At 42.9% G+C, this 26,721-nt stretch overlaps 1 protein-coding gene across 1 annotated transcript in view; it reads left to right on the forward strand.

The window, feature by feature from the left end:
* LOC148539621 (A disintegrin and metalloproteinase with thrombospondin motifs 2-like) overlaps positions 1 to 26,721 on the forward strand; it is a 975,120-nt gene that overhangs the window by 270,764 nt on the left and 677,635 nt on the right. Inside the window, exon 4 of the mRNA XM_088451253.1 lies at positions 19,912 to 20,114. Within this exon, the coding sequence (XP_088307379.1) occupies positions 19,912 to 20,114 (203 nt within the window). The remainder of the gene's footprint in view (positions 1 to 19,911; positions 20,115 to 26,721) is intronic.

Here is a 26,721-nt window from a genome sequence, read left to right on the forward strand (position 1 = left end):
GCCTGTATTGGTTTAATTAATTTGTGGCATATTGATATTGTATGTTGCCTTTAGTCCTCATTTGTTATTTCACAATAACTTGAAACATATAAACATTTTTTAAATTTGTCCAACTTCTGATTTGTTTTCCTTTTAGCACCTTAAAAAAAATCAAGATATTTATTTTTCTTATCAGCGTGAACCCTTTATATGTGGTCTTTCATTTTTGCAGGTTTCATGGCATAATTACTACAAGTAATTTCAAATAAGAATCCCATAGGCCTTGTTTCATTACTAAGGACCAAATTCAAATTTCAAATCTTTTGATGAGTATTATGGTCACTTCTTAGCAGCAATGGGTGCCAATATGTGAATTGTCTTATTTACCTTTATTCCTGTGCTACATTGTGCTTCATTTAATACAGTCTGTAAAGGCACATGATGTAAAATGGTGTGTGGGGTATGGCAGAGACAAGGGGACAATACATTTTTTATGATTGGTTGGGGATATATAGCTCACAGTCTTATCTCACATCAAGCTTTAATACATATGCCAAAAAAGAAAAAGTGGGTGCGCTAAATCCGCTCAACTGCTGTTAAGTATAGAGAGTTGCTTCTGACACCAGAGGGTATTCTGCCAGTAACCCTCAATAATATAGATAAAAGGGAAAAAGATGTCTGCGCAGTCGTCTATACACAAATGTACAGGTGTAATTAATTATATAAATTTATTTAAACATGTAATTAGAACTGCAGTTCAATAAAAAAACATAATATAACATCACATAAAATGCATCACATAAACTTCATTTAGAGTGTACTCATAGATATATAATTATTAGTTAGAGGTACACTGAAAGAAACATCCCAAACCAATGGTTATAAACATTGGCAAATACAGTGATCGAATGGTGATAGATCCCCTCTTGTTGCGGGTAAAGATGATTTGAATAAAGTAAAGTAGCTGTTATAGTCACCCCAATATCGGACCCCAATATAGCGGACCCCAATATCGAGGTTAATGTCCTGTGGGTTACTGTGCCAGCGGTATGCCCACCCACACAGAGAGGACTCTGGTATCCAAATGCAGCACCGCTGCAGTACTCACCAGCTCCGGCGTATGAGTAGGGACAAAGTACGATACCAGGTGCAGTGTACTGCTCTACTGTATGTCCCATATGGCCGCTCCAACAGCTGATAGCTCCAACGTGTGGAAAGGAGCACAGTCCGGCTGCTATGTTGGTATCCCACACTGAAGTGTGTCTCAGAGCTGTGCCGCTCCAGCGGCTGTAAGCTCCGGCGTGTAGAAAATGTTTGTGATGTTATAATGTTTTTTTTATTGAACTGCAGTTCTAATTACATGTTTAAATAAATTTATATAATTAATTACACCTGTACATTTGTGTATAGACGACTGCGCAGACATCTTTTTCCCTTTTAATACATATGCCCCTGAAAATCTCTGGAGTCTGGAGGATCAGTGTGGTTTGTACCCCTTCCAGCTGCCTGCTGTTATCAGAGATCTGGAGGAGAGTCCAATTCACAGGGTTTGCGATTCGACTCTCCCCATTCTGACATACAGGCACTCTCTCTTACACATTAGGCACTGCAATAAATGGACATTTGCTGTTCTCCCTATCATTGAAGCACTTCGTCTAACAACCCAACATCTGACTGGTGACAAGCTCTACATCTGAGCATCACTCAAAAGCTGTCTTTTTGCAAAGGCTGATCCTTTTGCCATTACCTCATATGCTCAACCCAGCCTGCAGTCTCTCCGTATGGCTTGCTGAGACCTCTCAATTCTACTAGAGCAGTGGTGTCAAACTTGTGGAACTACACATCCCTGCATGCACTGCCACAGTTTTGCTATTAGGGCATGCTGGGATATGTAATCCCACAGCAGCTGGATGGTCACGAGTTTGATACCCCTGCTCTAGAGGAAGCTTTCTCTCACCAACCTGTCTCCACTGTATAAAAGAATAACCGTAAGACTTCTACAATTACCTCATTTCTTCATGTTCCACAGCTAGATCTGTGCTATGAATACATCTGTTTTGTCCTAGACAGGTATAATCAGGGGCGGATTGGGATGCAAAACCAGCCTGGGAAATTTCTGGAAAAAGCCCTAATTGAGGTGTGGTTAGTTGAGGGGGTGGGGTCTGTAGAAGGGTGTGAGATCAGGGCCATAACAGGGCACAGTTGCAGCCTGTGCCAGCCCCGCCCACTAAGTGTGCAACGTCATGATATTGTGCACATGACATCCTGGCGTTGCGCGAAAAGGGGCGCAGCAGTCAAAATCCAAGCACCAGAATCCCGACGGTAAGTATTACAGTTAGGGGGAGGTTTAAGTTTAGGACTAGGGGTTAGGGGCTAGGGGGAGGGTTAGGCTGCAGGTGGGAGGGTTAGGGTTCTTACCTAGTTGGGTCAGGATTCTGACTGTCGGGATGCTGCTTTTGGTATTGTGACCGCCGGGATCCCATACCCAACCTAATTGAATCATTGTTGTTTTCTTTTTTTTTTTTTTTTATAATTTTATTTATTTGTGGAAACAAAAGCACCATATCCAAAATTTGTCACATCATCATTACCAATCATATTCGTAACAATTATCATACATAAGAATATTAATACAATAAACTTTTCTATCACAGCGTATAGCCAGAAAAAAAATATCAATATTATTGTAATCATATTAATTTCAAAATTTGATCAGCGTTATAAACACTTGTTCAACAATAAGATATATTTCAAAAAGAAAATATTGTCTGACGCTCACCTATTAGGCAACATTATAAGAGGGTCTCCCGAAAGAACCCGAGTCTCATACCACTGAGTCAGTCTCATACTATAATGGATCTGGGATTGTGATGAGCCAGGCAGGGTAGCTATGAGACTCTCCCATGTATCGAAAAAAGAGGCAGCTTTCTTTTCTTTATCGAACAGGGGGCCTGATTCAGAGCAGCTCGTAAGCGGCCGTACGCTCGTTCCGAGCGATGTTTGCACATCTGCGCATGTGTACGGTTTGTAATACGCATGCGTGAACCAGTCAGTGCGGCCGAAAATCGTTTGTTCGCTATATAGCGAATGCCTGCTATTTTGAGTGACAGGAGGAGGCGTATGTGGGTGGTAACAGGGGAAGGTGCTTGAAAATGGGGAGTGGAGATCAGAACGCAGGCGTGCTTAAAGATCAAAACGGGCGTTTTATGGGTGTGCATAATTAATACAGCAGCGTCATTGACCACGTCACTTGGATGTTTTATAGTCAGAGCTGCTCGCAATATAGCGGTAGGAAAAACCAGCCACAAGAATAGAGAGCAGTTCATACGCTGTTCGGTGTACTCGATTAATCTAATAAATAGCGGACATGACGTATGATGCGAGCGGCCAGGGGGCGTATTTTTCAAATAAACGACCGCATGTTTTGTTTGCTCGCTCAGACATAGAGGCGGCAACAGACCGCAAAGAGCGAACGGTTCATTTGAATAGCCACCCCCTTTTTCTGAACGAGCGAGCGCTAATAGCGTCCGGCTCTGAATCAGACCCTGGGTTTCCACCCAATCCATCCGAAAAATAAATGTAAACTTTTCCTTATATAAAGGAAAATTAATTGGGGTTGGATGTATCCATTCTTGCAATATGGCCTTCTTTGCGGCTGCACTTATTGCTAGTAATAATTTCTTACTACCCCGAGTTAGTCTTTGTCCCCTTGGAAATATGCCCAGGACAGCCCATTCAGGGGTAAAAGGCACGTAATTGACTAAATGAGTCTCTGCATCCTGTTTTACTCGTCTCCAAAAACCCTGGACAACTGGACATTCCCAAAGGCAGTGATAGAGGTCCGCCTCCTCACCTGCACATCTAGGGCATACAGTATGTGAGAATCTGACAGACCCATTCTGTATCGCCTGTGAGGGGACAATTAGGTCCTATGATACACATTTAAAGAGAGTTCATTATATGTACTGGTGGTCAATAATGATCATGATCACGTCAAACCACGTATTAAGTCTGTAATAGAGAGTGGTGGGAATTGTGTTAGCCATTGGCGCATTCCCTGACTAACTGAATTGTGATCTAAATCTTCACTGAGAAGTTTGTAGTAGATAGATATAGCCTTATGAATAGGAGTTGAACTTGAGAGACAATGGTCTAGCGGATTTTGCCAATCAGCTATGGAAAACGTCCGTATCACAGAGGCTATATAATGCTGTGCTTGGAAGTAAGCTAAAGGATAAGCTCGCAGGGTCTCAAATTTGTCTGTTGCCTCGCAGAATGTCAGGGACCGTCTCAATTCTAAATCCAATAGATGACTTATAGTGTGAACACTCCCCCACTCTCCATATCGTGAAAGGGTAAGCTGCCTCACCCTCAACAATGGGAGGTGGATTGATTTATAAGCATTTAGGTTGCGCTTATGTCGTAGTATATGCCAAAGGTGTCTAGTGGTCATTAATAAGGGGTTATCACGAACTTCTGGTGGAACCTCTTGATCGTGAATATGTAAAAATATTTTAAGGACATTGTGGGAAGGAATTGTGATTCAAGGGATGTGTTGGTGTAGACCTCCTGATTATTTAGCCAATCAGCCAAAAACCTCAACAAGGAGGAATGATTGTATACCTGAATATTGGGAAAGTTTATTCCACCATTAGATTTAGGTTCACATGATTTTCGGAGACTAATACGGGCCCTACCACCCTGCCATATGAATGACCTGAAGAGCTTGTTAATTAATTGAATATCTTTTGTGTTAAGCAGAATGGGTAATGTCTGTAGCATATATAAAAGCCGAGGGAAAGTCATCATTTTGATGAGAGCAGCTCTTCCTAAGTATGAGAGGGCTAGATGAAATTGTTGTTTTCTTATTGTGTTTGTGAATGCTACTTAAGGCGTCACCAAACCTAAAGTTCAAAGTAATTTATATGACAGAACTATCAAACTCCCTGTCAGTTATCCCATTGAAGAATACTAGGCTTAATTCACTAGAGGACTCGAATGCAATCACAGCTGCATTCTCCCACGGATCGCAGTTGCTAAAATATGCTAATGCCCTTCAAGGCACAGCCAAGTACAGGGATGCCCACTGCTGCCTTCTCATATACCTACAACGACGTGCAACTGTGTACACATTGGTACCATAGCTGTACATCAGGCAGTCACAAAGCATATAAGTCTTGTCTGACCAGCCGCAAACACTGCACCTTTCCTGACACACACAGAGGCCTCATACTCTGAATGCAATTGCAAGGGCTAATTTATGCACGCCCATGAAATAGCGTTCAACGTTCAGACACACCTGCATTTTTTGGACAACCCCCACATTACCTCCCCCAAATGCTGACCTGTCACTCACTTTGCGAATAGATCCTCTGTGCGAACGTAATCGCACTGCAATCACTGTGAATGAGCAATAGTAAACAAATGCTCCTTCTGCGTAAATATTGGCATTGCGTTCTCTGGTGAATTAGGCCCACTTAGCGCAGTTTTTTTTAACCATCTTTTACAGGCAGTGGCTAAGAATAGTACATTATACTGCCCATAAAATGCGAGTGTAAAGTCAGACATCTCAAGTTATGGTATGGAAACTTGCATAAACATGTTTAAATGTGATTAGCTGTTTTTTTTTACTATTTATTTGTAATGGTTCTGTAAGGCAAGTAACACATGGGTGCTTTGAGTGTTTGCATGTTTTAGCCCCATGACCTCCTGCAATTACAAAGTCCTCCATATGCAGGTACAAGCAGTTTCTTCCTACCTTGTCCTCCTGTCCTGTGAAAGAGCAGGGAGCCAGGACAGTCAGTGTGGTGAGGAAGGGACGCAGAGGAGGCACATGCAGTGACTCAGTCGAGGAGCAGGAAGAGGAGGGCTGATCCGTGCAGCCCAGTGATAGGTAGGCTGGTGACCCATGGGGAGGGTCCAGCCGGTGTGTAGCAATGTCTGATAGGCTGGCCCCAGTCCCCGATGTGTGTGTGATGCCTGGCTGGCCTCTCACTGCCCTGGCTGCCGCTGTGTGCCGCGTGGCCGCAGCACACAACTGACAGCTGTCAGCACCTTTCCATGATCAGTGCTGCTCCAGCTCCTATCGCGGCAGCCACAGTTAGATGAATCAAGAAGGCATGGGAGAGAGCGCGGCCACTAAGGGGAGAACGGGGCCCGGCCCAGCGGGAAATGTCCCGCCATCCCGGTGGCCCAATCCGCCCCTAGAATACCTTTGCCTCTCATTAGACGCAACTATTTCTCCAATTAAGATTTTGCCACATAGGACATATTCAAAAATCGGCGATAAAATAGGCCAATTTTGCAGATTTTTGTGCGATATCGCCGATTCCGGCAGGGGCGCTCCCGTTTTTGGCCAAAAAACAGGCAAAAACGGGTCGGTGTGATAATTTAACAGGCGAAAACAGGCAAAATTGTCAGGACATGTAGGAAAATGCGTTTGTACCCAAAAAATGGCTAACGTACATCGAAAATCAATTTAGAGGTGTATTATTTGCCGTAATAAAAGTATTTAGGGTACTTAAATTGCATTGGTTGGCTGTAATTTACATATTTGAAGAAAGCTATTTTTTCCCAGGAAATTACTGTTGCACGTAAATTGGGGGTACAATAAAATGGGTGCAAGTATATTTTGGTGTTATAAAAAACATTCAAAAAACAACTGCTGCAGCCACGTGCAATGTTTAAAACACCTGTCACATCAATATAGCCCCCCGAAATACCAGACCCTATACATTAAAACCATTTTCAGCAAAAAATGTTTTCCCCTATCTACGCAAATTACAAAAAATGTTTTTAGTTTTTGGCCAAATTACAAAAAACTTTTGGGGTCCAAAGGGTGCGATCACGATATTATCATGAGTGCGATAATTTACGGAGATATCGGCACTTATCGCACCTAACTGAATATGGCCTTAGTCTGCTGTGTAGACTAATAGCTGAGTGGAGCAGGACAGCTTGCTGTCCCAGGTGTCTCATAGCACACAAATGAGCTAGCGAATTCTTTTAGTGGGGGCGGTTTAAGAATTAATCCTGACTCTCCCCTCTCTACTGCATTCTCCTCCCACTTCCAGTCTTGGCTCCTCCCATTTTCAGACAGTGACCTCACATCATAGCTTTTTGCCCATTCATTATTTATCTTTTTACTTCTTCTATAGCTTTTATATGCCTTTCTTTACAATGTTCCCTCTCTTATCTCTCCCTTGTCTCTACAATGTAGTGATTATACAGTATATAGTGACTGTATGACCAAACATCTATTTTATGCCCATCACCCCTTCACAGTGGCGTCACTCACCTGTGGGACACCCGGTGTGGACTCCTTACATGTTAGCAGTGCGCGCGGTTTAGGAGAAAAAGGGGACGTGGCCTCGCGGGAGAGGGGACGTAGCCTCAAGTCCTGAACCCCATTTGGGGATTCCAGGAGGTATGGAGTGCCCCCGGGGACCAATCAGTATGCAGTGGCGGCTCCCTGTGTCACGAGCTGAGTGCTGCATGTAATGTTAGGAGCCGAGTGCAGCCTCCGGCTCTTGTCACTGAGGAGTCGGCACTTTGGTGTCACCCCTCAGTGGGTGACACCCAGTTGCTGCCCGCACCCCCCTTGTGATGCCAATACCCTCTCCCCTCCTATATATGTTATGCCCTTCACTCACTCCCCTCACCCTTTATATATTTTATGCCCATCGCTCCCTGCCCTTTTGTTTTATGCCCATCACTCCCTCTCCTCACCCTTTACATATTATATGCCCATCACTCCCTCACTCACCCCATATATATTTTTTGCCCATAAACCCCATATTTGGTCAGTATAAGTTTATATCATGTTTGATAAACCCAAGCATGGTTTTCTAAAGGGCTGCTATATACAGAAAGGCTACTCTAGATATCATCAAATATTATCTAGAGATTTGCGCCAACCCCCGTGTTTTGGTTTTGGATCTGGATCTACCCTGGTTTTGGTTCTGGATTGGTTTTGCCAAAACCTCACCTCCGTGTTTTGTTTTCGTGTTTTGATTGTGGATCTGGATTTTTTCTTAAAAAATCATAAAAACAGCTAAAATCACATAAAACAGTATAATTAACCTCAATAACATTTATTTCCAGTAATTTAGAATCAATTTTGACCACCTCACAATATTATTTGCTTCATCTAGTTAAGGCCAAAAGGTTGCATCCAGCTAGCTGGCTGACTAAGCTAAGTGACACAGTGGGCGGCACTAACATGTGGCAGTTCAGTTTCTAATTTCTAACATGGATACAGTGGGTTATACAGTGTGGGTTGGATACACCAATAGTGCACTTACTGTGACAGCAGTGTCGGCAGAGCGGGGTTGCTGATGGTGTCCTCCTCAGTACATGGAATGGCAATGCTGTGGTGCTGGCAGTGTCCTCAGTGAAGGGTACCGGTGATGTCGGCAGTGCAGGGGTGCCAGCGGTGTCTTTAGTGCAGGTTTGCTGGCTGTGTCAGCAGTGTGGGGGTGCCAGCGGTGTCTTTAGTGCAGGTTTGCTGGCTGTGACAGCAGTTTGGGGGTGCCAGTGGTGTTTTTAGTGCAGGTTTGCTGGCTGTGTTGGCAGTGTGAGGGTGCCAGCGGTGTCTTTGTGCAGGTTTGCTGGCTGTGTCGGCAGTGCGTGGGTACCAGCGGTGTCTTAGTGCAGGTTTGCTGGCTGTGTCGGCAGTGCGGGGGTGCCAGCGGTGTCCTCATTACTGGTTTGCTGATGTGTCGGCAGTGCAGGGGTGTTCTCAATGGCGGTGTCGGCAGAGCGGGGGTGCCAGCGGTGTCCTGGTGCAGGTTTACTGACTGTGTTGGCAGTGCAGGGGTGCTGGTGGTCTCCTCAGTGTGGGAGTGTCGGCAGTGTGGGGTCACTGACGGTGTCCTCAGTACGTTGGGCAGCAGTGCAGGAGTGTCGGCAGCGGGGGATGCTGCCAGCGGGGGGTTCCGGCGGCGGTGGATGAGGGGCGCCATCTTCTTTTATTCTTTTGTGCTGTTTTCAATGGGCTCAACGCTGATTGGCTGAGAGCTGTGACAGACGGCTCTCTTAGCCAATCAGCATTAAGCCCACTGAAAACAAAACCTTGTGACTCGACAGAGGGGTCGCAGGGTTTTGCCTCGTGTCAGAGATCCGGGGCAGGCAGGGATCGCCCGGATCACCCCGGATCCCCCAAACTCGGGTGGGTTCGGATCTCTTAGATCCGAACCCGCTCATCTCTACAAATATTCTAGAGCGGAAAATGATCTATTAGTACACCAGCATGAGTGAAGGGCTATGTCGCACAATGTGGCTGGACGGTATCTCGCCAGCCTGGAGAGAACTTATTGGAGCCGTGGGTCATCTATGTATGGCCTGAGCAGCTGTGTCATTGGAACACTGGTGAACAAATCCCATCCCTTTTATCTTAAGGCAGCTTCTGTCTGTACCAGCAAGTTTGTCTTCTTGAGTTCAGGATTCTGTTGGGCAATGTGGGCATTCAGTTTATTAGGGATTGCACCCCCTGACAATGCTTCCAGTCCTTCCTCACTTCTATATTCAACAACTGCATGTGTGCGTACCAGGAAAGAAAGGAACATAACGTGCCTCAGGTACTGGGGGACAGGGAACATGCAAATGAGGACAAGATCTTTAAAAAGAGATGGAGCACAATTATTAGACATGGAGCAGGGCCGAAACTAGGATATCTGTCACCCGGTGCAAGGCAGCAATTTTGCGCCCCCCTCCCTTCCCGTCCCTCCCTTCCCGTACCTGGATTTTGCCCTTGCTCCTCCATAAGGCAGTGCATTACTCAGACGTCCCTGGTATAGTGACTTACATTATTCCATACACCATAATGCCCATTACACATTATGCCACTGTAATGCCTATTACCAAAGTGCCACTTACATATTTGCCCGACACCATTTTATGCCCCACAGTAATGCTTCTAATTACTTTAAAATTCCCTTCTCGTTGCCATGGGGTTTTATGCTCGTTGCCAGGGGTTACATGCTCATTTCCAGGGGGTTTCATGCTTGTTGTCAGGGGATTTATGCTCATTGCCAAGGGCTTTCATGCTTGTTGTCAGGGGTTCCATGCTCGTTGCCATGGGGGTTTATGCTCAGCCAGGGGGGTTTATGCTCGTTGCCAGGGGGGTTTGAAGGGAGAAGATGCAGCTCTCAGCATCCTCTCCCTGCAGTGCCAGCGTTCCCGGCACTTCCGGGAACGCTGTGTGCATTGCGCTCTGCTAACAGACACTAGAGGTCCAGTAGGACCTCTAGCATCTGTCTCTTCCTTGGCGGCGGCCATTTTTTGATGGCCGTTTTCAGCAGAGTCCATGCGGACGGCTAGTCCGCATGGAATCTGCTGAAAACGGCCATCCAAAAATGGCCGTCGCCAAGAAAGAGACAGACACTAGAGGTCCAGTAAGGACCTCTAGCATTAGTCTCCTCTTCGGCGGCGGCCATTTTCAGATGGCAGAGTCTGCTTTTTCACCCCCCCGCAATCCCCTCCCGGTGCACGTGCACCTCTAGCCCCCCCCTAGTTGCAGCCCTGCATGGAGGGAGGAGAATAGTATTATAAGGAAAAAAATCAAAGCACAAATATAATCTATATGCATTGGTGTGTTGGATACATTGTGTACTTAGTCTAATTTCTATGAGTTGTATGTAAGTGTAAAGTAATTGTGATGATTCAGTATGTGTGTCTATACTGTATATGTAAAAATGTGATGCGAGTTAAATTGTGACAGTTTATATTGTGAATCTGCCATTTAAAAGGTAAATGAGGTTAAATAAAATAAAGTATGGAATATTACACAAACAAAAGAAAACACACAACTATGTGGTAAAACAATAAAATGGTCACACATAAGGGGCCTGATTCAGAAGTGCATGGTGCGATTTCTTCTTTTGCCACAATGCAACTTTGTCTTTAATGTCGCGGCAGATGGTCTTCCTACGGAGATGCCCACCATGTTAACCTATCGCTAAGACGGTTGCACCGTTGAACATTGCACCAGCCCTATGGAGGCATAGTATCTCCATCTGAACATGGGCACCGGAGTCAGTGCAACTGTGGCTATAGATCCAGTCGCTGACAGTGACACATCGAGTCTGGCTAACCACCCCCGTTACCACTCAAAAACGCCCACCAAAATTGAAGGGATCTATGTCTAATTTTGTTCTGTGTCTTTGTGTGGTAACCACCGGTATACATGTGCAGTGCGACGTGGACACATGCGCAGACTGAAAACATCAGTCATTTGTGTGCAACATCAATACTACAAGCACCTCTGAGTCAGATGCGCCCAGATCGACATGTTGTAGCTCATTTAGTGGCAAGTTGGTGGAGTACAAGAAAATATTGTCTATTTGGCTTACATGTCTTACCTTGCGCCATGTCTTACCTTGCGCCATGTCTTACCTTGCGCCATGTCTTACCTTGCACCATGTCTTACCTTGCGAACTGTACCTTTCTCCAGCTAATTATTGTTCATTAATTTACGATGTGGCTTTGTTATATGTGTCTATTCGCATTTCTCACTTTTAAACCTCCACAACCACAGTGCCAAAGAAGCTGAAAATTCTATTTGCACTCAGATGTGGCAAGGCAACAGCTGTTAGGGTGTTTCTAATTAATAACTATTTGCTTAGATCCAACAGCTGTATTTGTTAATTAGTAACATTGCAATCAGACAATATAAACTATGTTTTCTTAAAACTATGCTCCACAAATAACTACATGGGGTACACATTTGTTTTTTCTACATTTGCCGCATTTCATTACTATTCCTGCTAGCATGTAGCCTTATAGTGCGCTGGCTGCATATTCAGTGGTCAATTGCAATTTAATATATATGCCAGACAACAACTTGAGGCATGTGCGTCCATTCCAGGTCTTTATGCATAACATTCACAAGATCAGCTATCTACCCCATCTAACTTATACTTGGATTACTCTACAGTTCCCACACCAGATCATTGCTTATTGGGCTAACCTGCCCTTTCCATCCACCCTCTGGAGTACAGAATGGAACAGCCCCTCAATACAGCAACAAGTGCTCTTTATGTAGAGCAAAAACCCCACTGCTGGGTTGGATACGAATGGTCGAGAGTGACCTCTTTTCCTTAAATCATCTTATCATAGCTTCAGCACAGAGATTATTACATGTTAGTGTTTAGCATCAGAGGTAAGCTCTATTCTCAGGGAGTAATGAGTTAAATAAAATTGGTATTCAAACACAATATACAGTAATCTGTAAATTAACTTTATCACTGGAACATTTCCAGTCTTTAACATAAACACACAGGGACTACATTGTGTGAATTTAAGACAAGGATGTTTCAACTAGGCATATATATATATATATGAGACAATAGACTCATTTACATTTGACTTCCTGTGGTTAATGTCACATAGTATGCTTGTGGCACACTATCACTCTTTTGCAGACCTATTACTAGTGCAAAGATGAATTTCAATTAAGGACATAATTTATACAGCCATAATATATAAGCCATGGTTAAAATCTGTGCATATATATAATGCATGAGCTTAATACATAATTTGATATCGGGGTAAAAAGGAATAAAAAGTATCCTGAACAAAGTCCATACAGTGGGGCTGATAGTGAGTCCCTGTGGACCCTAGATACCAAGGCATGCTGGCGCTTGTAGTTCTGCTTTTCCTGTGGTGGTACTCAGGTAGGGTTACCACGCATCCGGGGATTGTTCTGGACAGCCTGAAAGCCATGACATCTGTCCAGAGGGTTAACAATCCCAGACAGGTAGTTTCCGGAATTAACGTTGGCTAGTCCGGCCCTCTCTGCTCTGTCCAGCCTCCCTTGCTCCATCCCAACCCCTCCTGTCCATGCTGCTTCCAGTACTGCGTCCTGTTGTGGAGCTGCTGGTGTTGTGTCCAAGGAAGGGACGTGTGTTGCTGTTGTGCTATGTCTCTGTAATCTGCCACTGCTACCATGTCTCCAGAGAGGGGACCCAGAGTGTCAGTGTTGGGTAAAGAGCCTGCATATAGTAAGGGATGCAGGGAAAGGTATGCATCTTGAGGTAAACTTGTAATAGTTCAAACAGGAATTAATTATGACTTGCTATTCAGAGGGTGCTTTGGCATATGAAGGGACTGTCTGGCATATGTAGGGGCATGAGAGAGCTCTGTCTGGCATATGTAGGGCATGAAGGAGCTTGCATATTAAGGGGCATGAGTGGGCTTTTGCATTTTAGGAGTTCTTTCTGGCATATGTAGAGGCATGAAAGAACTCAGGACAAATGTTATGTTTTCCGGACTGTCCAGAACAATCCTGGATGGTTGGCAACCCTAGGCTCTAAATTCATATAAAGGGGACTGAAGGGGCTCTGTGAGACACATGTTGGGGCCTGAGGGGGTCTGATGCCATATAAAGATGCTAAATAAAAGGGACATGATGGGGCTGGAGAAGATGGCATATAAAGCAATGTGGAGGAGTATGATGATGATGGCCTGAATAATGTGATTGTAAATCTGCTTTTTTGGCATAATATTTCATTCTTCTAACTAGTTCCAGAAACAGGAAGAAATCAGTGAAATCATTTTAGAAATTAATACAATAAGCACCTACACACTTGACCAGAAAATGAAAGCTACTATAAATCTTGTATCAATTTGTAGCGTTAGGTGAGTAGGGGCACCTATTTTCATAGAAAAAAAGCACTGGTTCTACTAGATGCAGTTCGACTAGTAGCAGCATGTTCCTACTACTATGGGTATGCTGGTGATTGTTGTGGTAAAATTGCCAAGCACTGTAAATCTTCAGCCCTATAGAATTCAACCCTGTGCTGATCATTTAAAGCTGGTTGTCATTAAAGCAAGGGAACCTCTTGATTTTGCAGATTCCAGCCTTGGCCAATAGTGCTAGTACTACTTTTAAGATGAGTGTACACTTTTCATTAAAATTTTAATGTATTTATTTATTTTTCACATAATAGCAAGGTCTGTGCTGGTGATGATGATTATAAACACGGACCTTCCAATAAGGATGAAGCAGCTGCAACTGATATACCACCTGAGTACATGTCGCTTCTTTCAACTCTACATTATATACTGTATAAGGAGTGCAAAATGCCCTTACTATAATTTGGCTCTGCTTGACTTGCCATTTCCTACCCATGTCCGTATCTCTGCATGTAAGGAGTCATAAGAATAACATACGCTAAGTTCTACATACAGTAGGTAACAGCTCTTACTCAAATTTACTACACAAGCCCAATACAGATAAATAAAATGCAAAAATTCATTGTTTATTTCCAACTGTATATCAAGCCGTTTGTTTAATTAAAAACACGAAATAAATAATGAATAAATATGACTACAGCATAATCTACTGCTTTATTAAGTCCATATGTTGAGTGTTCTTCCATTTAGATGATCCACCCAATTCTCTTCTCTAATAAAATATTAACAAATAAACTACAATGATGATGAATTTAACTAATTAATTTCCACAACTCGTTTGCAGCACATTATTAATATTTTAACATATATATCTATGGTACAGTACATGTAGAATGATAAACCTTAAAGTACCAAGCAACTTCTGTATATTCCGGAGCATTGACACATGAACAATGATCACTTATTCTGTTTGCCTGTGCTTTAGTAATAAAACAAAAACATGCACAAAACATGCATAATAGTAATATACATGAGCAGAAGTACAATTGTTACAGTGGTTCCATTTTTATACACTGACCACTAACCAGAATGTAGAGTGCACAGGGCCGATACAAGACGTCTTGCATAGCTTTAGTCTAGCACCACCCCCTCACCCGCAGTAAAGCTGCCAGCTACAGACTAGTATTGATTTATTTTATTAGTTTTAAAAGTTGCATAGATTTTTTATTTTTTTTTAATTTTCTGGCTTCTGCAGACTGCTGCAGCATACACTAGCAGACCCCTCTGCTGTGGTTTATAGTGGTTTTGTGTGATTTGTATAAAAGTAATTATTTATACTGACGGCCTACAAAGATAACCTAACGCTGAGCGGACTTATCTCTGGCTGTCACTCAGGCAAGCTGGACGTTTGCTTTTGTCTTTTTAATATTCTTCTCTCCAGGAATTGACTCAGCTGGCAGCCTGCTCCTCGTCCACTGCAAAGGGAAAGGAGGAGTTAAGGCAGGGGATCGGAGCAGGCCAGGGGGCGGGTGGCCACACTTGTAAACAGCACAGCAGGTCAGTGGCAGTACTGCCTGCGCCGCTGACAACCTGGGCGAACGCGACGTGGAGACCTTGCACAGCGAAGTCATCTGTTGGCTACCTCAGCCATAGGCGGGTTATCAAGACATTCTTACATTTTTAATTCACCTGACTCAACGGTTTTCTCCAGTGGCCAGCTGCCTAATGGTGGCTCTGGCCCTGAGAGTACACATATTTACATAAGAAACAACCTTTCTCATCCTGTTTTCTGTTAGTTTTCAATTTAGCAAAGACTAAAACATCTTTACTGTTACATAAGTTTGCAAATGGTGCAATGTCGTCAACGATTTTCCTTGAACTGCCGGACAGACTATAGTGCATACGCACTGTGCAGTCTAACAAATGACCAAATCATATATCTTGCATCGTTGGTGGCTAGATCGTTAACTATATAATGCAACCATATCGTCTGGTCGTTCGGGGAATCGTTATTGACAGATCTTCCAGCATGTAGAGAAGATCTGAAGATGCGACGGACGAAGATGCGACGCATAGTGTGTACACACTTGATTTGAACGATTTGACATGCCGATGTATCGGAATCGGCCATATCGTCCAAAATATTGTCCAGTGTGTATGAGCCTTAAGACTCAGTAAATGCCAGTGTCAAATGTTAGGAGTTACAGGGGTCTATTTACTAAGCAGTGTTAGGAGACAGAGTGAAAAGTGATAAGAAAATGATAAGGTATCAGCCAATCAGCTTCCAACTGTCATTTTTCAAACACAGCCTGTGAGATGACAGTTGGGAGCTGATTGGCCTGCACCTTATCACTTTCTTATCACTTTTCACTTTGTCTCCTAACACTGCTTAGTAAATAGACCCCACAGTGTGATATTAGGTGTTTAATACACTGCAAATTGGAAAAGCCGCTCTTCTCTATCGACATAGCTAAGAAGACTAGTATAGGTTAATTATAATATGAGCCCACCAAAACTAAAATACTAATAAGAAAACAATGGAATTATGGATTTGAAATCAGCATTCTATCAACCTGCATTTCCATTGTAAAGGCATGGAATGGGTTAACTTAGGGAGTGACAACTTTTTACCATACTCACTCCCATTTGTTACCATTGGTCTTCAAACTCTTGTACATACAAATTAGCGACAGTGGGAGATAAAGTTGCACAGACTTTAGACCTTACGCTCTCATAAGCAGGGCCCTCTTCCGTCATGTGCTTATCCTTTCCCTTACTTACACTATCTTATACTCCTTTCAACGGCACCTAACCTTTGGTTGCTGCGGCCCTGCTGCTTACTCGAGTGTTACGATCACGGATCCAGCAATGTTTATAAACCATGTCCTTGTCCTGCATTGTTTTGTACTGTAATGCTGGGTAGACACTGGCAGATATATTGGTCAATCAATTGATCGGCCAATATATCATGTGCACGTCTGCCAGTGTGTACCAGCGATATGTCTGTGAATGACGTAGTTGACCGACATATCGCGTCGGCTGTGCTGCACAGCCGATGGCAGATTTATCTGTGAAGCCTCTAAATTTAAAGTAGTAATCAGTTATTATAAAACTGGTTTTGCCCTATACTTTAAATTTAGCAGCTTACTCGCAGACAGCATGCCAGTTCTGTAATCTCAGAACCTATGCACTATAACAAAACTCAAAAGAAGTCATGTGTACATGTCCTGCAAAACATTTTTTCTATCATTATAGAGTGATTCAATGACTCCATAATTGCTTCAGTTATTTTTCTATATTAGAGCAGGCTTGCCTACCCTCCCGATTTGGTCGGGAGCCTCCCGAATATCGGGTGCCGCTCCCGACCCCCCGGAAAGGCAGACAAGCCTCCCGGGTGCCACCTACCCCCCCAGACTACTAGTGAAAACCCCCGCTGCGGGGTGGCCCGATGACGCGATTCGCGCTGAATCGCGTCATCGTGGCTCCGCCCCCTGCTTCACAATGCCTTTTTCCCGGCATTGTGAAGAGGGGGCGGGGCCACGATGACGCGATCGTGCGGTCACGTCCCCGCCCCCAAAACGGCATCATAGCCCGGCCACACCCCCCACAGAATGCAGGCATTCAGCTCCCTCCCGGAAGGAGGGAGCTGAATGTCGGCAAGTATGTATTAGAGAAGTAAGCCAAACATTTGGACAGTATAAAGAACCTTCCTCCTGACTGGCAGAATAGGAAGACCTGTACCCTGTGACTTGGTGAATCCAGTTTTAGAGATTCTCCACACAAGCACTTTAGAAATTGTTTCATTCTTTAAATTTCACTGCATGTGGCAATAACAACTGATTATAATGCTCATACAGTGTTGGACTGGGGCATGAAGGGCCTACCGGGGGAATTAAATGATAGAGGCCCATACTTAGGGGTCTGGCCAGCCATAGCCAATAAAGACTGCATGGTTGGGGCCCCTTTAAAAAAATAATATATATAGTAAATTCTGCTAGTGCATGCATGATGATGTACCAGATTAATAACTGCAATGGATTGTAGAAAAAACACCATAGTCCTGTGCAGTATAATGTAACCTATGCATAATCTATAATATAATGTATGATGTATAATTCAAGTGCACAGTCTGGAATCTGTTTCCTTGAAGAGGGAGTGTACCAACCATGTGCTCACATTTTGTAATTTTGTGGATGTTATAGGTTGGGTCTCCCATATACAAAATGCTTGGGACCGGAAGTATTTTGGATATCAGATTTTTCTGTATTTTGGAATATATGCATACCACACAATGAGATGTCTTGTGAATGGGACCCATTTTAAACACAGAATGTATTTGTTTTTTATGTTTCACATACAGTAGCATGAAGATAATTTTATACAATATTTGTAATAATTTTGATGCATCAAACAAAGTTTTTATTACATATGCAAAATTCACTTACAGTCAGGTCCATAAATATTGGGACATTGACAGAATTTTCATATTTTGGCCTCTATTCACCACCACAATGGCTTTGAAATGAAACAAACAAGATGTGCTTTAACTGCAGACTTTCAGATTTAATTTGAGGGTAATTACATCCAAATCAGGTGAACGGTGCAGGAATTACAACGGTTTCTATATGTGCCTCCCACTTTTTAAGGGGCCAAAAGTAATGGGACAAACTTAACAATCCTAAATCTAACTTTCACTTTTTAATACTTTGTTGGAAATCCTTTGCAGGCAATTACAGCCTGAAGTCTGGAACACATAGACATCACCAGACGCCGGGTTTCATCCCTGGTGATGCTCTGCCAGGCCTCTACTGCAAATGTCTTCAGTTCCTGCTTGTTCTTGGGGCATTTTCCCTTCAGTTTTGTCTTCTTCAAGTGAAATGCATACTCAATCGGATTCAGGTCAGGGGATTGAGTTGGCCATTGCATAACATTCCACTTTTTAGCCTTAAAAAACTCTTGGGTTGCTTTTGCAGTATGCTTCGGGTCATTGTCCATCTGCACTGTGATGCGCCGTCCAATGAGTTCTGAAGCATTTGACTGAATATGAGCATATAATATTGCCCGAAACACTTCAGAATTCATTCTGCTGCTTTTGTCAGCAGTCACATCATCAATAAATACAAGGGAACCAGTTCCACTGGCAGCCATACATGCCCACGCCATGACACTACCACCACCATGCTTCACTGATGAGGTGGTATGTTTTGGATCATGAGCAGTTCCTTTCCTTCTCTTCTCTTCCCATCACTCTGGTACAAGTTGATCTTTGTCTCCTCTGTCCATAGGATGTTGTTCCAGAACTGTAATGGCTTTTTTAGATGTTGTTTGGCAAACTCTAATCTGGTCTTCCTGTTTTTGTGGCTCACCAATGGTTTGCATCTTATGGTGAACCCTCTATATTCACTCTTGTGAAGTCATCTCTTGATTGTTGACTTTGACACATATACATCTACCTCCTGGAGAGTGTTCTTGATTTGGCCAACTGTTGTGAAGGGATTTTTCTTCACCAGGGAAATAATTCTTTTGTCATCCACCACAGTTGTTTTCCGTGGTCTTCCGGGTCTTTTTAGCCTAATGATGGCTTGCTTCACTGATCGTGACTGCTCTTTGGATATCATATTGAGAGTCGACAGCAACTGATTCCAAATGCACATGTCACACCTAGAATCAACTCCACACCTTTACCTGCTTAATTGATAATGAAATAACGAGGGAATAGCCCACACCTGTCCATGAAATAGCTTTTGAGTTGATAGTCCCATTACTTTTGGCCCCTTAAAAAGTGGGAGGCACAAATTGAAACTGTTGTAATTCCTACACCGTTCACCCGATTTGGATGTAATTACCCTCAAATTAAATCTGAAAGTCTGCAGTTAAAGCACATCTTGTTTGTTTCATTTCAAAACCATTGTGGTGGTGAATAGAGGCCAAAATCTGAAAATTCTGTCAATGTCCCAATATTTATGGACCTGACTGTATGTTTCATATAGATCTTATACACACAGCCTGAAGATAATTTTATACAATAGTTTTAAAAATTTTGTGTATTAGACAAAGTTTGTGTACATTGAAACATCAGACAGCAAAGGCGTCGCTATCTCAGTCATGCTTAAAAAATCCCTTTTTTTCTGAATATTTGATATTTTGGAATATTTGGATATGGGAGACTCAACCTACACTAGCTAATCTTATTGTGGTGTACTTCTTTAAAGTACTTTTAGATTTTACTCATTTTGCTTCACTTTTTATTCTACCTGATATTATAAATCCTGCTTTTTGATTTTTGTTTTATTTCAGAGCGTGGCCAACTTAACTCTAATATCCTGGAAAATATGGTTGACCATATTGAAAATCGAATCAACAGCACGCAAAAGAGAAATCGTAGACACGCAAGTGACAATGATTACAACTTAGAAGTTCTGCTTGGAGTGGATGACTCCGTTGTACGATTTCATGGAAAAGAATATGTACAGAAATATCTTTTGACACTTTTAAATATTGTGAGTCATTTATTTCACTTTTGATTTGTTAAACCAATACATGAAATTAACAGAGCGGAGGAAAAGTCATACAAGTACTGTATAAAAATAATTTTGTTGGTAAATCGTTAATTTCACTCTTGTCTTTAGTGAGGTGCAGAATATTTACTTTTAGTAAGGAAATTTACTTATGTTGACTCATTTATGCACATTTGTTCTTCGGTAATAAGATAATAATCTGTTGAAAAAATAATATATTTTTTGCAAGTTGCCTCGACCCTGTCATTGCTAAATGGAAATTGGCAATTTATATTCATAATGAATTATTAAAAAAAAATGTTTATTTTTACATAATTCTATATTTTCTATTCCTACATCTGGGGGACACTTCCTTACACATTGTATTAGAGTGGCATGGAGGCGTCAGCACTTAATGAGCTAGCTAATTAGCTCTATAAAAACTCCTCCCCTCTGACCCCTCCACAGTTTTTCATTAAGTGCTGAAGGAGTAGATCAGCACTAAGTTAGCTCGAGAAACAGGACAGCCTTTGGTACAGTATATGTTTTGGGTTTTTTTTCCCTTTTTTCTTTCTTTTATCTTTCCCTCTTTCTCTATGGGTTGGTATCCCCCCTGTTCTCCTTCGATATCCAAGCTGGGTATGTTTGTGTAGTGTGGAGTCTCTACTACCCGTTTGCATGCTCTACAAAGAGCTGAGGCTGGTTGTTGAGATGGCGTGGCTTTACAGAGTTCAGTCAGATTGCAGGGCTCGGAAGCAGGGACCCAGGCATGGAGAATGGGGAGGCGTCGCAATCCCCAGGAGCGATGGACGCAGCCTGCAGCAAGATGCTGACAGGAAATTCATCTTGGATATCCAGAATACATGGTTGGCAGGGTAAAAGATCATGGAAGGTGCATCCAGAAAGTGGAGACCAGATCAGGTCACACTCCTAATCAGAGGAGGGGTGACTGATTCATCGGTAACAAAGCCTCTCTTTCACCCTATATGAAAGGGTTGGACTATAGGGGCGGATGCGTTCAGTGTCTACCCGCTGTAAAGGTAACGCGGAGGTAAGGCATCTGGCTGATCGGAGGACGATATCTGCCTGGAGGACCCTGTGGAATGGTTCAGTCCATCAGCTGATAAAGAGATTTGAATGAGTTGACTGCAAAGTTCTTTACCTCTCCCCTCCTTAGCTCAACTCCATGTGGAAGTTAGATAAGTATCTGACAGTTTATTTATACTTTACCAAATATTTGCTGTGATGCTGGTTTTTGTATATAAGCTGTGTTTTACATCAGTATTTATACTATAAGTGCAACATGTCTGAAAGGAATACCACTGAGGTTGTGAAAACTTCGGCCAGCTTGGTAGGAACCAGCCTGGGTCAAATGATTTGCAGGGTCTATGGCTTCTGCTGTTAGGATAAGTATCTGGCAAATTATAGATGGATTTACTCAGATATTTTCTGTAACTCTATAATAAATATATATATACATAGTATGTATATGTGATGTGTATCACACTGATGCTATCCATCAGTGAAGCCATTTGAGTCACAGACATGTGACTGGCTTTGAACCAGTTGTAAATCTGCCTATGCCGCGGGACATGTGATTGGACTCCGCTTACGTGACCACGATGGGGGATGAATAGGTACAGGTATTTACCTGACTTTTTAGGTCTATTACTGTTCGTTTTATTTTATATATAAATGAAATGTTGCTTTATGAAATGGTTACCTTCTCCTATTATAGGATTTTAGTTACCTTTTACCACATGGCTTGGTTAATCATTTACAACTCCATAGACACCTGTTAACAATTTACTCATTAAAACAGTATAAATATCTGGGACACTCACAGAAGCTTACACACTTGCTCCTGATGAAGGTGTGGGCTACTTCCACACGGAAATGCATTGAGCCTTGGGTTACTGGTTTCCCGACCCACTGGATTTACCTGAGGAAAGGATTACTAAGAATTATTACTAACAGATCCGGACCGGCCCTTGTCTGAAACAGAGACATCACTGGACTATTTCCTTCATCATAAGGATACAAATACTGTGAGGACTCCTTGCTAATGCAACCAGGAATGGTAATAGTTCTACCTACATAAAAACTGCTGGATATTATACCGGGACATACAAATCCTGCATATTCTCCTCAAATAGTCATTTCCATTGAAGGGTGGGATACTATAATTAGCAGAACATAGAATACCACTAACCCCATATTATACAATCTGTTTTATTTATGTGTGTTTGCCATCACTCCCTATTTTAGGAGATGATGGGCTATTAATGTGTCTAATAAATGTTTTTTAATAAGCCATGTGTATTTACAGATAATTTATCAGGTTACAGGGTACATTTCTCAAACCCCACTTTAAAGACGATCTACGCCGCTCACTAGCGCTGTTATCTATTTTTTATACTGTTTCTCAGTGTCAGCAGGAGCACCCTTCTGGGTTTCAGGTTCAGATGGTTTAGGCCCAGGATGCTGTAAGACATAGGACGGGACTGAACGAGTTATACTAGTTAGGATCTCTATTCATTTCATCTAGCAGTTGGTGTTGTTGACCACCAAGTTATGGAGTTTCAGAATTGGCATTCAGTAAGTCGTCAGATGCAGCGCGTAATAGGGCATCAGCAAAACAGTTATGTAGAGCACTACAGGGTTCTCGATACATATATTCAGCAAGTTTATGACTCTTAAGTCCACTGTATCTGACCTGGGACGTAAAGGCTTAAATTCAGATAACTCTGGACGAACCCTCCCCTAGGAGCACTCGTTGGTACATCCCCATGAGTAAGGAAGTGTCCCCCAGATGTAGGAAGAGAAAACAAGAATTTTGGGTCTTACCTCTTTTACTGACTCCATCTGGGGGACACTTCGATCCCTCCCTTATTTGTGGATATATGAGTAAGTTGGTTATAGTTGTTCTTCAACCTATCCTACAGGCTTTTTAAGTTCAAACTAAGGGGGGTCAGAGTGGAGGAGTTTTTATAGAGCTAATTAGCTCATTAAGTGCTGACGCCTCCATATCACTCTAACCCCATGTGTAAGGAAGTGTCCCCCAGATGGAGTCAGAGAAAGTGATTTAGCAGGTAAGAACCAAAATTCTTGTTTTTTGTGCACTAGTATTAAATTGGTTTGTTATGGGAAGACCCACCTTATTAGGCTGGTAAATATCTGTAGATGATTAGTTATAAGTTTTTATTAGGAGTTTACTAGTCTATAAAATGTGTAATACAGTATACATATGTGTTTAATCATGTTAGTACAATGACAGTGAGGTGTATTAATACATGGCTAAGATTGTGATTTCTCTTTTAGGTATCATAATAATATGATTCATTTCATAATAGCAAGGCTTTTGTTTCACTGTTTCATGATACTTTAAGTGTCTATTTTGTTACCTGTTAATAGTCCGGTTTTTGGATGTACAGTCATGATTTTCACACCCTATTTGTAGAACAAGCAATAGTGGCTAAGTAGGATGTTGTTGGACAGACATAACTTGGAAATCTGGCCACACATCTAAAGATTATCTGTCCAACCAGCCAACTAGTTGATTGGTTGGAATGAAAATCTAGTAATGTATGGGAGTAACTGACAATCAGCAATCAGCCAGAAAACAGATGAAAATGGTCGTCAGACAAGTATGTTAAATGTTTGATCTAAACAATTTGTTCAAACAACAGTTTTTGTCCATTTTCCGGCATTTGGGATCAAATTGCTGATTGTCATTTGCTTTCATACCTTACCAGATTTTCATACCAACCAATCAACTAGTTGGCTGGTTGGACAGATAATCTTTAGATGTGTGGCCAGCTTAATTGTCTGACAGTAATATACTGTAGGCCTATGGACTCCAATAACTGGGGTATATAGTAAAAGTCTTGAATTAATAGTCACAGTACCTGCACGGACTGATGTGTTGTTATGTAGAATAGTCCAAAATGCGGCCAGGAGATAAACACCAGAAGAGTTGTCAGCCAACTCCTTTTATAGAGATTGTTGGTACAGTAGCTTGATACTGACGTGTGTTATGCTGGGTACACACTGGTAGATCTATTGGCCAATCAATTGATTGGCCAATATATTGTGTGCCTGTCAGCCAGTATATACCAGCTATATGTCTGTGAACAACATCGTTCAGACATATCGCGTCGGCTGTGCTGCACAGCCGATGGCAGATACTGTATATCTGCAAATATATCTGTCCATCGTGCTGTGTACATGGGCATTCAGCCAACCGCCCGTACACTTGCAGCAGGGGCCAGCGGGATCCGCGGCCAGATGACAGATGATGGTTGTTCAGTGTGTATGAACAACCATCATCTGCAGATATATCGGTCAGGTGTGTACCCAGTTTCAGAAATTACTCTTATCCAGAAATGAAAAGTTCTGGTTGCTTTGGTCTGACATGTGCGGAAATGTTGTATGGGAAAACATCCTGTTATGCGGTCATATAACTGATTTGTGGGGAACTACTATGAAGGAAGAGTTGGACCAATCTGGCATACAGTAACAGGATGCCCACAATACATAGCTACAAGGATTCTGAGAAGGGTAACAATGTATTTGTGTCATTATTGTGTTAACAATTTGTGTAGTGTAGATTGTAGAAAAAGCATTCACCAGCACAATCACAAGCTCACATACTGTATAAAAATTCCTTCCTTCCATGCATTTTTACCCAGACTTCCATTTTTTTAACAGGCTTGTTATTTCTTGCAGACACATTCTCCTCATACATATAGTTTTCTCAAATACTACCTTAATAACATAACGCATTCCTCTGCCCCAGCACATGCATCTTCTACATGCATATGGATTCTTCATACACAGTTATAACACTTCATATCTACCTACACACCATACACATACATTCAGTGTGCCCTATAAAATGCACATGCCCCAATAGGATGTAGTCCGGATGCTGGCAGTCGAAATGCCAACCGCCGAAATTCTGACAGTGAAAGCCCGGCATGGGACTAAAGATAGGTGTCTAAATACTGACGCCTATCATTAGCCCCACGCCGAAATCCTGACGCCCGGCATACCGAACGTAGGTAAGCCGGGCAACGGGAGCACTTAGCCGCGCGGGGAGGGGATGGTTAGGTTTAGGGACTTCCGGGGGGACTTAGGGCCTGATTCAGACCCACTCGCAAGCGGCTGTCCGCTCGCAAGTGGGTCGATGTTCTGCACTGAGCATGCGCACGACGGAGGGAGCTCCGTCGTGCGCATGCGCCAGACGCGACGAGCGAAGGACTTTCCTTCGCTCGTTGTGTCTGATCAAAGGGGGCGTGCTGTCGATGTTGATTAACAGCACGCCCCCTTTGGTGGGCGTGCCGGGGGCGTGCTTCCCTGATGGGGGCGTTCCTAAGGGAACGCCTACCGTCAGAAGCCGGCCCACTGACATCACTAGTGATGTCAGTGGGAGTGATTTTGGCTCTGATAGAGCCAAAATCACTCCGGAGCTTGCGGTTGAAAACCTCAACCGCAGGCTCCGGCTCGCAGTTTCGATGGTCGCGATGGTCATGACCATCGCGGCCATCAAACTGCACGCTCGTATAGGCTGTGGGTGGTGACCCACAGCTATACGAGCGTCCAGGAGGACGCTCCATAGTTATGTAGGACGGCCCTCATTCAGAGCGTGCGCTCTGCTCAGAGCGTACGGCTCTGAATGAGGGCCTTAGTGTCAGGCACCCCCCAGGAGGGTTAGGGTTAGACTAGGGGAAGGGGGGTTAGGGTCAAGCAGCATCGGGGGAGGTTAGGGTGACTCATCCCCCCGGGAGGGTTAAGTTTAGGGTGCATGGAGGGGGGTTAGTTTTAGGCACCCCTTAGGGGAGGTTAGGATTAGGCACTAGGGTGGGAGGTGAGGGTTAGGGGATTTACTTACCCTAGTCAGGATCTTGATCTGCCGGGTTTAGGTCCGGCGGTATTACCGATTCTGCTCCAACACATGCATGCATTCTAGTCCTTATATATATTCACCACCTATGTATATATTTTCCCTGTAAACATAGCAAAGCACAAGCAAACAGGTTAAGGCAAAATTATGTGATTCAAAAACCATCATGAACAGAAAAGGGGTTATAACACCCCTTGCACAACATGTACCAAAAATGGGCCTCCTGCCCCCAACATTTCTACATCTAAATTGTAGCCACTTGCAGGTGGCACCCATGACCACCACCAATGCACTTGCCCAGCTTTTGTGCAAAGAAGGACCTGTTTCCTGTACTTACTGCAACAACAAGGTTCCAAGTGGAACCGAAGCCTGTCACCAGAGAACAGTCAAAAACTCCCTAACAAACCACACTTATTTTAGTCTCTATAACACCCATATACAGCTGCTCCACAAATAAACCAAGACCTTTGCAGCCCTTCTGTTGAATGTTCCCTAAAATATAGCTTAATATAACTTCTTACATGTATATATGTGTGTGTATTTGTATATCTGTATGAATATGTGTGTGTGTATATATATATATAAAAATATCTTAGAGTAGACACCAGTTGTAGCAAATAGGATATATACAGTGCATCCGGAAAGTATTCACAGTGCTTTACTTTTTCCACATTTTGTTATGTAACAGCCTTATTTCAAAATGGA

This window comes from Taudactylus pleione, unplaced genomic scaffold, assembly GCF_031769625.1.
Source record: "Taudactylus pleione unplaced genomic scaffold, aTauple2 ptg000025l, whole genome shotgun sequence".
Taxonomy (NCBI): domain Eukaryota; kingdom Metazoa; phylum Chordata; class Amphibia; order Anura; family Myobatrachidae; genus Taudactylus; species Taudactylus pleione.